General features: G+C 44.3%; 1 protein-coding gene across 1 annotated transcript in view; it reads left to right on the top strand.

The window, feature by feature from the left end:
* Window positions 1-15,909, top strand: part of OBSCN (obscurin, cytoskeletal calmodulin and titin-interacting RhoGEF) — a 224,709-nt gene that overhangs the window by 73,425 nt on the left and 135,375 nt on the right. Inside the window, exons 42-51 of the mRNA XM_056857144.1 lie at window positions 3,717-3,980; window positions 5,174-5,440; window positions 6,260-6,523; window positions 7,543-7,806; window positions 8,965-9,228; window positions 9,939-10,202; window positions 10,737-11,000; window positions 12,365-12,631; window positions 13,072-13,335; window positions 14,261-14,527. Of these exons, the coding sequence (XP_056713122.1) occupies window positions 3,717-3,980; window positions 5,174-5,440; window positions 6,260-6,523; window positions 7,543-7,806; window positions 8,965-9,228; window positions 9,939-10,202; window positions 10,737-11,000; window positions 12,365-12,631; window positions 13,072-13,335; window positions 14,261-14,527 (2,649 nt within the window). The remainder of the gene's footprint in view (window positions 1-3,716; window positions 3,981-5,173; window positions 5,441-6,259; window positions 6,524-7,542; window positions 7,807-8,964; window positions 9,229-9,938; window positions 10,203-10,736; window positions 11,001-12,364; window positions 12,632-13,071; window positions 13,336-14,260; window positions 14,528-15,909) is intronic.

The following is a 15,909-nucleotide window of genomic DNA, read 5'->3' as shown; positions in this document are numbered from 1 at the left end:
TGTCAGAGAGCGTCTCACAAATTCGTCCTCAATGTTTTAGTTCATATTTTTCACTTGTGTCTTGGCCATAAACATCTGAAGAAGAAGAAGAAGAAGAGTTGGTTTTTTGTACCCTCCTTTTCTCCACCTTTAGGGAGACTCAAAACGGCTTACAATCGCCTTCCCTTCCCCACAACAGACACCTTGAGAGGTAGGTGGGGCTGAGAGAGTTTGGAGAGAACTGTGAACTAGCCCAAAGTCATCCAGCAGGCTTCATGTAGAGGAGTGGGGAATCAAACCTGTTCCCCAGATTAGAGTCTGCTGCTCTTAACCACGATGTCATGCTGGCTTTGTATGTGCATTATTGATCTGTGACATCAGAACAATGTTGGAGAAATGCAGTGGTGTGCTACAGTGGGGCAACAGCACTTAGGGCTTGTGGTGGTGCTTTCGAAGCTCCTGTATTTCTCGTTTGGCACTTGAGTGCTGACCCAGATGTGGAAGGAGAAATTCCTGGAACCAGAAAGCACATCAGTAGAAGAAATCCCAAGCCAGACTACTTTACCCCTTTATCATCCTTGTGCTGATCCCATCTGCATTGCAAAGGGTCACAGGTCCTTGGCAGAAAGAAAATAAGCAGCATGACTTATGGGGAACGGATGTGCTGAATGAGGTCATCTGAGTCTCAGTAAAGGGTCTGGTGTTTGGTGTCCCAAAAAGATATTTCGGGGTAAATGCTGAGTTGGCACTTTCATTTGGAAGGCTGGTTGTCAGCTTGGGTGCCTCAGTAATGAAGACGTCGTTACCTGGAGGTATGGAGGACTTTCAAAGTTCCATTACTCAAATTCATGCCCTGAAGCATGTTTTTATAGCCTGACTTCTTCTTGGACAGGTCTTGACCGTTTTTTAAAATCTCCAGTGCAACTTGATTTGCTGTTTCTTAAAGCAGCTCACTACAATTTTAGAAGTGCTTTCCAATACTTTACTTAATATTACTTTTACTTTGAACCACGTCTTGAATGCTGCACTTTCTGGGTGTGTCTCTTGGTAGCATCCTGCTTCCCTTCTTTTCATATGCTTGACTGTCGATGTCCAAAAGGTCACTGACACATGAAGCTTTCTTGTACTGAGTCAAAGCACTGGCCTATCAAGTCAGTATTGTCTACTCTTGATTGGCATTCGCTTTCCAAGGTCTCAGGTCGAGGTCTTTCACATCACCTGCTGTTGGATCCTTTTAACTGGAGATGACAAGGATTGAACTTGGTCATTCCATGTGCAAAGCAGATTCTCTGCAACTGAGCCCATGACCATTCCCCAAATGGTATTCTTTTAACAATATAATCGAGCCAAGTCTTGAACCGAGCTACCAAGAACTTATCTACCATCCATGCTAATTTTTTTGCCCTTTTCAGCTAGATACATTTTTCTCCTTTGAATCCTTCTTTGTTTCTGCACAAATTATCTCTTGTGCTACAGTTGATGGATCATGATGTCACCCTGGGCTGAATAGCAGCCTAAATTGTGTACCAGTGTTTTCATGGTGGCTGAAAAGCCTTTTCGTGTGGCACCCTCCAGCACCCTCATGCTGCTCTGATCTCATATTATTCCACCCTACCTTATTTTCTTGTATGAAAGCATCTTTCGATAATTCCTTGTTCCTCTTTAAGGCAACTGACCCACTCAGCTGCTTTCTGAATTAGACACTAGCCCAGTGCAAATGGTTGTGATGTTTGAGTAGTTGAGTGGTCACTATTCCCTGTGAGAAATATTTATTTGTTGATATGGAAGATCTTGTAGTGGGCCTAATAGCCTAGCCTGATCTTGTCAGAGCTTGGAAGCTAAGCAGGGCCAACCATGGTCATTACTAGGATGGGAGACTACCAAGGAAGATGGGGCTGCTATGCAGAAGAAGGCAGTGGCAAACCACCTCTGCCTACAGTCTACAGACTACAGTCCACAATAGCCATGCAGATTAGCCTTGGATTCCACATGTTAACAGATCACTTCAGGATACAATGGTTCCACATTAACATACCACACCCTCATTAGCACATTATCTTGATTCTTACAGGACAATGATTTGCACATTACCTTTAATACTTTGCAGGACAATGACTCAGCTCAAACCCAACCCCTTCTGACTATATATTACTCTTCCTACACATTTGACACTGAGAGTCACTGTATATATTACTCTTCCTACACATTTGACACTGAGAGTCACTGACCTTCAGTGTTACTCCTCTGAAGATGCCTGCCACAGCTGCTGCCGAAACGTCTGGAAAGAAAATACCAAGACCACAGGTACACAGCCCGGATAACCTACAAGAACCACCTCTGCTTTATTTATTGCCTTGAAAGCCCTACGCGATGGGACTTCATGGGGTCACCAAGAGCTGGTTCTGACTCAATGGCTCACTTTACCTTCACCTATAGAGAATCTTAGGAACCTAAGCTTCACAAATGTAGGCTGTGTTGGGAAATAGCTTTCAATCCAGTGGTTCAGTTGTCACTGCATTTGGTAATATAGAATACACATTCTTGACGAATGGTTCAAGGAACACCTTGTTTGGAATACAGTAAAGTTTGGCTTCAGGAACTCAATAGTTTCAAATGAGAGCTATTATAGAAAAATTATGTACACGAATCTCACAAGATAATTCTATGACCTGGCCATTTTCGGCCGATCATTTCTATGAACCTTCGACAATATTTCTATGAACGTTTCAAGGGTCTCTTGCTTCCCTAAACACAAGCAAGAAAGCAAACAGCTCCCCTTTCCAATGGAAATAGCTGTTTATTTACAGAACGAACACAGTTGTGTTTACCTGGCAAACAAAACTGGCGAATGATCATGGAAGCATTTCAAAAGTTGGCCTTTTAGGCAACTCTCGAGCCGACAGAGACCAGTGCTTAGGACCTTTTTGTGTGAAAAGTGACATCTTATTAGAGGAACTTATATACTGATTCAGCAGGCTTATAGTGAAGTGGAAAGAAAGCCAACATTCCCCTAGTGGGTAGTTGCCATTCAGTTATGTCAGCCAAAGAACTGTACATCCAATCTTTTTTTCCATGTGGTGTTTACATTTATATTTTGTTTGTATGTGTATTGTATACTAGTTCCCCACCCTCCAAAAAATCTGTGACTAGAATTGTTTATACCTGTTTCCTGTCTGTATGTTACAACTACGCTGTGAATGTGTGGACATGAAGTCGCTACATGTGTGAACATGAAGTCGACATGAAGTCGCTGCATGTATGAACATGTAATATTGAATGGCTTCATTTCAACAAACAGCTGGGGTGACATTTTAATTATTTTTGGTTTGTCCAATATGAAAAAACCCTGACATTTTTGAAAATCTCAGTATGCCAATGTTCTGTTTTTATGTTTTATGTTTATGTTTTCAAATTTATTTTTGAAGTCTAAAATATCAAGGTTATATTGAAAGTTAAAATGCTACCATTTTAAGTTTTGGAACCTTTGTAATTTTGATGGGTTTTTTTTTTTTTTTTGGCATTTTATAGAGCTTTTTCAAAAATGTTATACATGGTTTATGTGCCATTCTGTTGTTGAAGGAAGAGAAGTCATAGGGCGTATTCCACAAAGAGCCACTTGCTCCAAAGCCTCTGCTGATTTGAATGGGGCTTCCATGGTGGTGGCTCTTGGTGGTTTGCTCCCAGGGTTTGGCTGAGAAGGGCCGTGACGCTCTCTCTGTTGATATTACGTCCCTCAGCTTTGCCAGCCCGTTTCCAAGAAGAGCTCAAAAGCCAGGAGGTGGCAGAAGGTGGATTGGCCACCCTACATTGCCAACTAAGCAAAGCTGCCCTGGTGGAGTGGACGAAAGATGGGAAGCAGCTAAAGCCCAGTGACAAATATAAAATGAAACAAAAGGATACTGTCACTGAGCTGACGGTGCATGACGTCACTGAACAGGATGCTGGAGATTATGCTTGTGTGTGTGGAGATCAGAAGACTTCTGCATCTCTAACCGTGCATGGTAAATATTACATGTACATATATGCATGAGATACTGGCACCATACCATAATCTGTCATTACTACAGAAAGATATAGCCATACAATTCACCATTCCAGTGTGGATTTCTGCTTCTAGTGATGTCATATTCCTTTCTAGGGTCTCACTAATGTTGTTTTTTTCTCACAGTGTGTGACCGTGACTGTGAATATATATATTTTTTATTTTAATATATAGGGATTTGGGGCCATGGGGTCACTACTGTGGTGAAAAATTTAGGGATCTCTCATACCCTGTACTGAGCGGTGGGGCTGGGTGGTCTGCTGTCTTTTGAATCCAAGACTTCTGTTGGCTGTGCCTTGCTGAAAGGGGGCAGGAGGTGGGATGGTGTGTGATGCCTGCTATGTTGGGGAGGGTGGGGGGTTCAGAGGAAGTGATTGAAGCTGTGGGTGCTCAGTTCTTCCATCTTGTATGCGGAGCACGTAGCCATGTGAAAACTGCAAAAATGTTACAACATAGCCTCAAGGCTCAAGTTTTTTAGGGATTAAACTAATTATCAGTTACCAAGGCTCTTCTTCCTTGGAGGTTTTGAAGCAGAGGCTAGATGGCCATCTGTCAGCAATACGTATTCTGTGAACTTAGGCAGATAATGAGAGGGAGGGCAGGAAGGGTTACATCAGTGCTTGGCTCTCGTGGCCCTTTCTTGCATGCCCACGGTAGTGGTGATTGGCACTTTGGGGTCAGGAAGCAATTTTCCTCCAGGGATCCTGGAGGCTTTTATTTATTTTTTGCCATCTTTTGGGCATGGAGTAGGGGTCACTGGGGGTGTGGGAGGGAGGTAGTTGTGAATTTCCTGCATTGTGCAGGCGGTTGAACTAGATGACCCTGGTGGTCCCTTCCAACTTTATGATTCTATGATTGTATCAAGTTACATCTGGATGGGCAATTTCTAGCACCATGTTCTCATGAAGCGTAAAAAGCAAGGTGCTGTCTCGTTCAAGACCCCAAAACGAAAATAGTGGCTGTCTGTAAGCTTTCCTCCCTCTTCGCTAACACGAGGGATTCAAAATTCAGTACTGGTGTGTCTGATTTTTTCTCTCCTGCCGAGGTCATCAGATAGATGGCCCATAATACAAATAATAACTTAGGTGGATAAGAGAATCCTCCTGGAGTCTTTCAACCTTTGAATTGCAATCTGCTCTTTGCGATCTCCAGCCCTCCCTCCACGTTTCAAAAAGGAGCTAAAGAACGTGGAGGCTGCCGAGGACGGGACTGCCACCCTACAATGTGAGCTGACCAAGGTCGCCACTCCGGTGGAGTGGAGGAAGGGCAACAAGCTGCTCAAGCCGAGCAACAAATATGAAATGAAGTTGGAAGGCGCCGTTGCCGAGCTCGTTCTCCACAGTTTGGAACTGGCCGATGCCGGCGATTACAGCTGCTCATTTGGGGAGTGGAAGACCACGGCCTCCTTGACAGTGAAGGGTACATTTAAGGGTGTTGTTTTCTGTTTTTTGTTGGCAGATATGAAGCATGTAAGTTCAGAAGAGACTTTAAAGGCCTTATAGACTGAGTACAGTCTCCGCTCTTCCGTGGCTCAGAGGAAGAACCCAAACATTTAGAAATCAGAATAACAAGAGTTTGGTTTCCGCAAGGATGCCGGTAGCATAGAAGTACATTAAAAGGACATGTTGTGGTCTTGGCTAAATGTAACTCTGCAAAATGGGTGATTCTGCCATATTGTCTTTCTATTGTCAGTCTTATCTCTCATCTGTGTATCGATGAGGGGGGACATTCCTTTATGTACTGTTTGTCCCGTCATATAATAGCTATATTATATGGGTTTTTTTTTTGGCTAACTCATCCTAGAAGAGAATTGTGGAAAAATTGCTTTAGATCTCAGAGGTTCCCTCTGCTCATGATAAAAACACTCAGTTTTAATCACATATCTTACCATATGTTGCCTACTCTTGTACTCACTATTGATTTTTTTGCCTTTTTCTAAGTAATGATATTTTTTTTATTATATGTTTATTATGTTATCTCTAAAGGAGACCTTGGCTTGAATCCTTCTATACCATTTGCAGTAGTTCTTTTTGTAATTTGTTTCATGCTTTGTTTTTATTAATATCATATGATAAAAAATAAATTTAAAAAACACACTGCAGTTTAGCGTAGGAAGAGACGCTTCATGGAATGTAGCATGGAAATCACCTGGATTCAGATCCTTCTGGATCCGTACCAAGAACTTTTCATTGGCCAGAGGCTATCATTCACACAATCTATTCCTTCCAAACTTCTCAGCCCTCCCTGCCCTCTTCAAGAAAGGCATGGAGAACAAAGAGGCTTCGGAAGGCGGGAGTGTCGCTTTCCAGTGCGAGCTGACGAAAGCCGCTCCGGTGGAGTGGAAGAAGAAGCACAAGACGCTCAAGCCAAGTGACAAGTACCAAATGAGGCAAGACGGTGCGGTCTTGGAGCTTGCGATCCACAGTCTAGAACTTAAAGACGCTGGGGACTATTCCTGCCTGTGTGTTGATGAAAAGACAACTGCAGCTCTGGTCGTCCATGGTAAATCAGAATATTCTGCGTTAAATAGTCTGGTCTGGAAAGCCCTGATTTTCCCCTGCTGCTTGGTTCCAGAAGGTTAAAATCACATTCTCCACTGTGTTGTGCCTGATTTCCCTCAAACTCTCTGGGAATTCCAGTGTTTTATTTCAACACTGCTTACTTCTTTGCTGTTCCTGCTCTTGCCAAATAGCTGCGTTCCTCAGTCTTTGCTTAAGGATCTCTGGGGTTCCTTGGGTGCTTATCAAGGGGGTCCTTAGGGAGAAGACTAATTTTCAAATTGAAGGACCGCTGGCCCTTCCTTTACCGATCTTCCTTTAAATGTTGGAGCTCGTTGTGTTCTAGGTCATCCTCTGGAGTCATTTGGGATGTCAGTGACACTTGAAGTGTCTTATTCAGAACCTAGTATGAACCTTGTTTGGGCTGTAGACTGTACTCCACAATTCTTTGTTCTGTGGCAGACAATGTGGAAAGAGTTCTTCAAAGGCCGAAAGAATGACAACTGCTGTCCTGAAATCTGTTTAGGCATCCTTATAGTTCCCTCATGAAAGGATTTTATTAATTTTTATTTTAAAATGCTCTATTATATTTTTTTTGGGGGGAGGATGGGGCTAGAAATGGTCTGATCAGTATAGATGAATACTTTTATGGTTTCAGTCCATGTCTGTAGAGGAATGCTCCCATTTTAGCTGAAGAGGGCAATGGAGTGACAGATGTTGAACAGGAAGAATAGTTAGATTGGAGACCAGGAGCACCTCAAAGACCAACGAGATTTTCCAGGGTATAAGCTTTCGAGAGTCAAAGCTTCCTTAGTCAAGTCTGATAAAGGGGGTTTTGACTTTCAAAAGCTCATATCCTGGAAATCTCGTTGGTCTCTAAGGCGTTACTGGACTTGAATTTAGCTCTTCTACTGCTGACCAATGTGCTTACTGTCGTCAAGGAAAGATAGCCGTCTGTTAATTCCATGCACTGCCATAGGACACAAAGTTGCTAAGTGTCTTTGCTCCTTCCTTATTCCTCAGCCCTACCTGTGCTTTTCAAAGAGGAACTAAAAAGTGTTCAAGCCACAGAAGGCGAGGCAGCCACCCTGCGCTGTGAGCTGAGCAAGGCTGCCCCGGCGCAATGGAAGAAGGATGGCAAGTTGCTGTGGCCCAGCGTGAAATACAAGATGAGCCAGAAGGACACTGAGTTAGAGCTGGTGATCCAGAACCTTGACGAGGAGGACTCTGGCAATTATACCTGTGTGTGCGGTGACCAGCAGACCACCGCCGCTGTAGCAGTACACGGTAATAGCAAACGTCTTATGCTACGTGGATTGGTTTCTACCGTCCCTTTTCTGTTGTGTCATGTGTTTGTCTTTGTACTGTGTGTTTGTTGTCCTTTTGAACACATGACGAACCAAAGGAAAGAGGGCCGCACCAAACCAAACAGAGACAAAAAGCAGCAATCAGTACAAGGGAAAAATATTTAATAATTAAATTGCCCCTATGTGTTTCGCATTCGCTGAGAAATTCGTAGGGGCAATTTAGTTGTTAAATATTTCCCTTGCACCAATTGTTGCTTTTTGTCTCCTTTTAAACACATGAGCACTCAGGAAGCTGCCTTATACAGAATCCGACCATTAGTCCATCAGAGTCAGCATCACCTACTCAGATTGGTGGCGGCTCTCCAGGGACTCAGGCTGAGGTCTTCCACATCACCCGTGACCTGATCCTTCCTGGAGACACCAGGGATCGAACCTGGGAGCTTCTGCATGCCGAGCGGATGCTCTACTGCTGAGCCACTGTCCCTGTTGGCATTTTTCAGAGATGTTAATCTGTTTGGCTAATGTGTTTTGAACTGTACCTTTCATTGGCCTACCCCAATACAGTATCTGCCATTAGGGTCCAACCGAATAGCTGCTTCAAATTCTGGATCATATCCATAAGAATGTTTCCTTGCCAGGATGGTCCGCATCAGCCAACATCCCCTCACCTCCCCTGGTGCTTTATCCAGAGTCACTTCTGTTATTCCACCCACCTGTCCCGCTGCAATCTTCGTGATAGCATTTTCAGACAAAATATATGTGGATCTTGCATGGGCTGTTTAGTGTACATAACCCAGATTCATCCTGGAATGCCAGTGGGCGATCTCCTGGATCATGGGGAAGACATGCAATAATTTCAACTTCAAATGGTGTACACATGACCTTGTACCCACAAAGCCGCCATGACATCCAGGAATTTCAAGATGGCTCCCAATCTGGACATTTTTGTCCTGGGTATGGATGTGGGAAGGATCAATGAGACATTTGAACAAGATCTAATATCTTCTCCAACATGCAGAGGAGATAGCACCACTCTGTTCTACTTGTGAAACCTCGAGAGATTGCGCCACGTCAACCAGAGTGGATCTCTCTGCTTTGTGTCTGCGCCCTAAAGTTCTCTGCCTGTTGCATCCCTCAGTTCTGCCAACCCTCTTCAAAGAGGACCTGAAGTGCCAGGATGCCACGGAAGGTGCCACAGCCACTCTGTACTGTCAGCTGACTAAGGCTGCTCCCGTGGAGTGGATGAAGGGCCACCGTTTGCTGAGAGCAAGCGAGAAATACAGAATGAGCCAGGAAGACTCGGTTGTTAAGCTGGAGATTCAAGAGGTGGATCTGGAGGATGCTGCCGAATATTCCTGCCTCTGCGGGGATCAGAAGACTTCAGCTTTCTTAACTGTGCATGGTAAAGAAAATTAAATATAGAGTCACCTGACAATCCCATTATCGACACCAGTGTGTGTGTGTGTGTGTGTGTGTGTGTGTGTGTGTGTGTGTGTGTGTGAAGTGCTGTCAAGTCACAGCTGATTTGTTTTGATTTATGGCAACCCCTCATGGACTATTCAAGGCAAGAGATGTTCAGAGGTGGTTTGACATTGCCTGCCTCTGCCTAGTGACACTGGACTTCCTTGGTGGTCTCCCATCCAAGTACTAACCAGGGCCAACCCTGCTTGGCTTCTGAGATCTGACGAGATCGAGTTAGCCTGGCCCATTCAAGTCAGGGTACGCCAGTCTGTAGTTGGATTTAATTTCTGTTTGTAAGCATTTGTCAGTGTGATTGATATAATTTCTGTTGCGGTGTTGTATTTGTTGTGTTGTCTGTTGGTCAATTCCTGTCACAATGTCTCCAGTTTCAGCACTGTTGAAATAAACTGCAGGTTCTCAGTTCATTTTAGTGGTGTTCCCATGAGATACGTTCTCTGGAAAAATTGTCTTCTGTGTCTTCTCCTTGGCCCTGGCTGTCTGGATGTGGACCATGCATTAATGCCATCCTTCTTTAAAACCTGTCAATTACAGTACACGCTTCGGTTTTCTCCCAATGTGTTGTCCTTGTTGCCTCCTGCAAGCTGTCTCGTGTTGCTTATAATTGCAATGTTTCCATTCTGTGGTCCTCAGCTCTGCCTGCTCGTTTCAAAAGCAACCTGGAGAACAAGGAAGCCACTGAAGGGGGCATGGCCATGCTGTGCTGTGAATTGAGCAAGGCCGCAGCCGTGCAGTGGAAGAAGGGGCAACAAGTGCTCCGAGCCGGCGGGAAGTATGTCATGAGACAGGACGGGGTCAATGTCGAGCTGGTAATCCATGAAGTGGAGCTCCAGGATATGGGAGATTACACCTGTGTGTGTGGAGACCAGCAAACCACAGCATCTTTGACTGTAAATGGTAAACTATGCATTATAAACGAGTGCCTCGTAATCTGCTGTCAAATTTGCTATTTTCAGTTTACTTAGTTATAGTTCCCCTCTACAGGTGAGGGGCCAGCAGGTTCCTTGCAGGTCCCCGTTTGTTGTCTCTATTGTTGAAACAACTAAGAGAGGTTCTGTTTTTGAAAAATGTCAGACAAATCTGTCTATAACTAAGGGTCATTTCATGCGTTCTTTTGTTTTATTCTTAATTTGAATGGTGTCTCTTCTGCCATGGCTCCACCCGAACCACCCAAGCCAGCTGTTAGGGGTGGCGCAGTCAGGAGGATGCCAGTGCATGCCAACAGTAGCGAAGGAGTAGAATAGCATCACCTCCTGGACCTGTGCCGTCACTGTCCAGATCCAAACTGAGCCACTGTCGCAGTGGCACCACATGGCTGCTGGTGGTGCAGGGCCAGGAGAGAACGAAAGTGCCTTGCGTAGGGTGACAAAATACCTCAACCCTTTGCACAGGATCCCTCCCCAGATAAATGCTAATGTTTTGTGTCCTCAGTCTTGCCTGCCCTTTTCAAAGAAGAAATAGGGAACCGAGAGGTCACCGAAGGTGAAGTGGCTGTTCTGCGGTGTGAACTAACCAAAATGGCTCTGGTTGAGTGGAGAAAGGGAGATCTGGTTCTCAGGCGGTGCGAGAAATACACGATCAACCAGGAGGGTGTCATGTCTGAGCTGGTGATCCACAATCCAGAGGAAAAAGATGCGGGGCAGTACACCTGCGTTTGTGGAGACCAGCAGACCACCGCAACCTTAAAAGTCAATGGTAAAGAATACTTGAAAACCCATCTGGTTTTTACCTTGTCCTTCTGGAGTAACAGTTTTGGAAACAGATTCCTGCACTTGCATTTGTTTTTCCTTAATCCCTTTCACTGATCCTTCCCACATTCCTTACTGTTGGAATTGGATGAATTACTTGCCTACTTTCCCCATCCTGCTGGTTTCACCTGACCTGCTCCAAGAAGATGACTTTGTGTCCTCAGTATCTCTCTCTCCCATTAGATACTTCCTTCATTCCCTGACCATTTTCCGCCCTTAACTGTCATGTAAATGGGACCCATGCTGCATGGCTGGCTGCAACGTGCTTATTACTAATGAGACCAGAGTTGGAGTCCCTTAGCATGGACCTCACATATACAACCTGTCTGTTCCTATTTCTGTTGGGTTTAAAGTGATATAGGGTAGATTCATTTCCTTGCCCCTCCTCCAGTGAAATAATGACTTTTGCAATCACCAGCAGGATAGACATGCAGAGGAACTAGGTAGTATAAAGGAACCAGATAGCTCTAGGAAACTCACAAACACGGCATGAAAGCAATGGTCTTCCTATGCTGTACCAACGTCTGGAATTCAGAGTTATAGAGCTTCTGTGCATGAAGGTTCTTTTTTTTAAAGCTATCATGGTTTATAGCTGTCGATAGATCTCTGTGAATTTGTTTCACCCTTTTTCAAAATGCCTTGGTGGCTTTCCACCAAGAGCCTGCATGGTGTAGTGGGTAAGAGCGGTGGACTCTAATCTGGAGAACTGGGCTGGTTTCCCCACTCCTCCACATGAAGCCTTCTGGGTGACCTTGGGCTAGTCACAGTTCTCTCCGAACTCTCTCATCCCCACCTAACTGATAAGGTGTCTGTTATGGGGAGAGGAAGGGAAGGCGATTGTAAACTGGTTTTATTCTCCTTAAATGGTAGAAAAATTCAGCATAGAAAAACCAACTGTTCTTCTTCTTATTATTATTATTATTTATTACATTCCTACCCCGCTCTCCCCAACCCGAAGGTCGGGCTCAGAGCCGCTTACACAGTCTAAAAACACAATAAAACAATAACCCATTAAAATAGTTTAAAATACAATTTAAAATAGCCCAATAATGCCCCTCAATAGCGCCAAAACTCCAGAGACAGAAATTTGTAATAAAATTAATCTAACCAATCCTAAGGTGGTATAAAAGGGGTGGTGTCTCTTCTTCTTTTTGGTTTACAACTGCATCAAGGTAAATTTCCTTATTGTTTCAGAGTGCTTCTCCTTTTACTGACTTCTTTGCCCCTTCTGTTGTCACCGACAACCCTCCTCTCACAATTTTCCTCTGGTTTGTAACTCTCTGCGTTTGAATTCTGTCTCGCACCTTCCAGCCTTGCCTGCCCGTTTCAAAGGAGAGTTGCGCGCTCAGGAAGCCACAGAAGGCGAAACGGTCACTTTGCGTTGTGAGTTGACCAAGCCCGGTGCTTCAGTGCAGTGGAAGAAGGAGCACGAAGTCCTCAAACCTAGTGGAAAGTGCCTTGTTAGGCAAGATGGACCGTTTGTTGAGTTGGTGATCTCTAACGTGGATCTGAAGGATGCCGGAGAATATACTTGTGCTTGCGAAGACCACAAGACGACAGCCACCTTAGCAGTCCATGGTAAAATCATGTTCTGCAGAAGACATTGAATGAGCGTATACCCTTGCTTATGCTACCTTACCGCCAGCCTTAAACACCGTTATTCCATTTCACATCACTCCTGAAGATAGCGGTTATGTCTGAATGTTTGTGGTCCTATTTCTGTTGTCTGTCTTCAGGTTCCATTACGTTTCTGATGTCCATTGTTCGTTGAGAAATAGCATGCAGAGATCACTTTGTCTGTCTGTCTTACTCTTTCCTCTTTGTGGTTATATATACTCCAGCACCTGCTCACGTCAATGGACGTCGTTCCATTCAAATTCAGCAGACGCAGGAGTAAACCTATGTACAAACTGTCCACCTCGTTTTCCTGTTTCTCACTCATCCCTGCCACACATCCCCTCCAGTCACAACATCCAACTCACAATGCTGAACCCATACATTTATTTTGTGTTCTGCAGCCCTCCCACCACGATTCAAAACAGAATTGAAGGATGTGGGAGCCACCGAAGCGGGAACAGCCATGCTGCGTTGTGAGCTTACCAAGGATGCTCCCGTGGAGTGGATGAAGGAAGACGTGAAGCTAGCTGAAAGTGGCAAATTCCGAATCAGACAGGAAGATACAGTCGCAGAACTGGTGATCCACGATTTAGATATTCAGGACGCTGGGAGTTACACCTGTATATGTGGAGACCAGAAAACCACAGCGGTGTTAACAGTTAACGGTAAAATGTTCGAAGTCGAGCCAGCCAATGTATATACTGACAGCTGAATCCTAGGCTAATCAATAAAGGGCAGAGAAGTTTAGGTGTATGGGAGGGCTGAAGTAGATACTTAAATTAAAACCTATGGTCGGGTCTACAAATACATATGCATCATTTGATTATGGCCATACCTGATGACAACGTGGTATACGAATTGTCATAGTACTTGAATTACGCCAGTACGCTCACTATATTGTTGTCACTGAAAACTCTGCATCTGAAGTCGTATTAAGTGGGATGAAAGTGCTATATGTGATGCTAAAGTTAGACCTCTTAATGTTGCAATCAAGTGATGAACCCGCTTCTGTGATAATACTACATAATCAGTTTCCGGCAACCTTGGTTGTTTTTCTTTCTGATTTTATTCTTAAAGAACTGAAGTTCTTTAATATCATGGATATTCGGGTATTTCATATGCAATTCCAGCTGTTGAAATGTTGGTAATTTGGAAATTCATAAACATTGAAGTTTGGGCATGTTTCTTAATCGTGGTCTCTTGAATCGAATTTGAAATTTTCACACTTCGGCATTTGTTTCAAGGTTAATTTGTCTCCATTAAAGCAACGGTGCTGTTTCCCCTTACAAATAACGTAACGTCAGTGTACCATTTATAATTAGCCACTTTTAAATTACGTATCTTCACTGGACATTGGGGATGCCCTTTCTTTCTCACAATATAGGCCATGGTAAAAGTTCTTCACACTGCAGTAAACTGTCTAGTGTCAACTTGAAGAAAATGTCCCTTCTTGCCACTTCTGGCTTTCTTTGCCTCTTGGGTTTTGTTCTACAGTAGTGACGGCTCCGGGGTCTTGGAACAGTTGATAGGTTCCTCTTCTGGCAAACATGAATGCTTTTGCCTTCCTCAACCTTTTTTTTGACTCCCCAGCCCTCAAGCCTGAATTCCAGCAATGTCTGAAGAACCAGAAAGCCGAAGAAGGCGGGACAGCCAAGTTGCGTTGTGAGGTAACGTTGGCGAAGGCCACAGTGGAATGGCGGAAAGATGGCGTGGTTCTTCAATCTGGTTCTAAATACGAAATCCGAGAAGAAGGTACTGTCCGTGAGATGCTCATTCACAATCTGGAACCTAAAGACAGTGGAGAATATTCGTGTATTGTTGGGGATCAGACAACATCTGCCACTCTGACGGTGAAGGGTAAGAGACAGTGTTATTTTACTATTTTTTTCTGCTCTAGGCCTACCTCATCTGGATGCTTTTGTACCAGAAGTCTGTGATATGTTCTTAATTACTAAACAATCAATGCAGCAAAATTTAGAAAAACAACCCCGGGCAGTGATTTGCATGATAATGTAGTGATGTCATAGAGTACACACTAGACTCTTTGAAACAGCCTGTGTGAACTCCAAGGTTTAAAATTTGCTCACTTGCTGATTAAGAAAAAGGTTTGGTGAACAGCTGTCTAAGTGTGCCCTAAGGGACCTTGCTAGTTCTCACCTACTAGGGCTGAAACCTAACCTTAAATAATGAAGGAACCTCTTTAATGGTTGAAAGTGTCATCAAGTTGCAGCCAATTTCTGGCAACCCCACAGGGTTTTCAAGGCAAGAGACAACCAAAGGTAGTTTGCCATTGCCTGCCTCAGACTCTCTTGGCGGTCTCCCATCCAAGGACTAACCGTAACTGTTAGAAAGTTCTTCCTAATGTCTAGACGGAAACTATTTTGATTAGTTTCAACCCGTTGGTTCTGGTCCGACCTTCTTGGGGAACAGAAAACAACTCAGCACCATCCTCTATATGACAGCTTGAAGATGGCTTAGCTTCCGAGATCTGATGAGATCCAGCTAGTCTGGGCCATCCAGGTCAGGAAAATGTATTGTTTGGTGGTGGGAAGCACTGTCAAATCACAATCTTCTGAGCATGGAGTAAGGGTCACCAGGGATGTGTGTGGGGCAGGTAACTGTGAATTTCCTGCATTGTGCAGAGGGTTGGACTAGATGACCCTGGTGGTCCCTTTCAACTCTATGATTCTATGACTTATGGTGACCGGATAAGGTTTTCAAGGCCAAGGACTAACAGAGCTGGTTTGCCTGCCTGTATGTAGCAACCCTGGACTTCATTGGAGGTCTCCCATCGAATATTAACCAGGGTCAGCCCTGCATAGCTTCTGAGATCTGACAAGATCATGCTAGCCCATCCAGATCAGGCAAAATTTACTTACTTGTCATATTTTTTCCCTGCTCTTTGTCCAAGAAGATTCTTAGGGTGTTGAAATCTGTGCCAGATACCAAATTCGGTGTTCCTTCTGGAATTGCAAAACTCTCAGGGCGAAAACGCACGATCGCTTTAGCCTCTTTTATTCCCTGTTTCAGCTAGGATTCAGCCAGGATCAAACACACGTTCGGCGGAATGCATGTGTTCAATCCTGGCTGAAACAGGGAATAAAGGAGGCTAAAGCGACCATGCATTTTCACCCTCATAGTTTTTGTTGTGTGCACAGAACAAAACAGTGGGTATCTCATAGCGCATGGACTTTGCTCCCTGATTTTCCCTCTTTTTCATGGATGGATGGTGTGGCCCT

This window comes from Euleptes europaea, chromosome 11 (genome assembly GCF_029931775.1).
Source record: "Euleptes europaea isolate rEulEur1 chromosome 11, rEulEur1.hap1, whole genome shotgun sequence".
Lineage (NCBI taxonomy): Eukaryota > Metazoa > Chordata > Lepidosauria > Squamata > Sphaerodactylidae > Euleptes > Euleptes europaea.
Note: the sequence above shows the minus strand (reverse complement) of the source record. Positions and strands in the feature narration are given on the sequence as shown.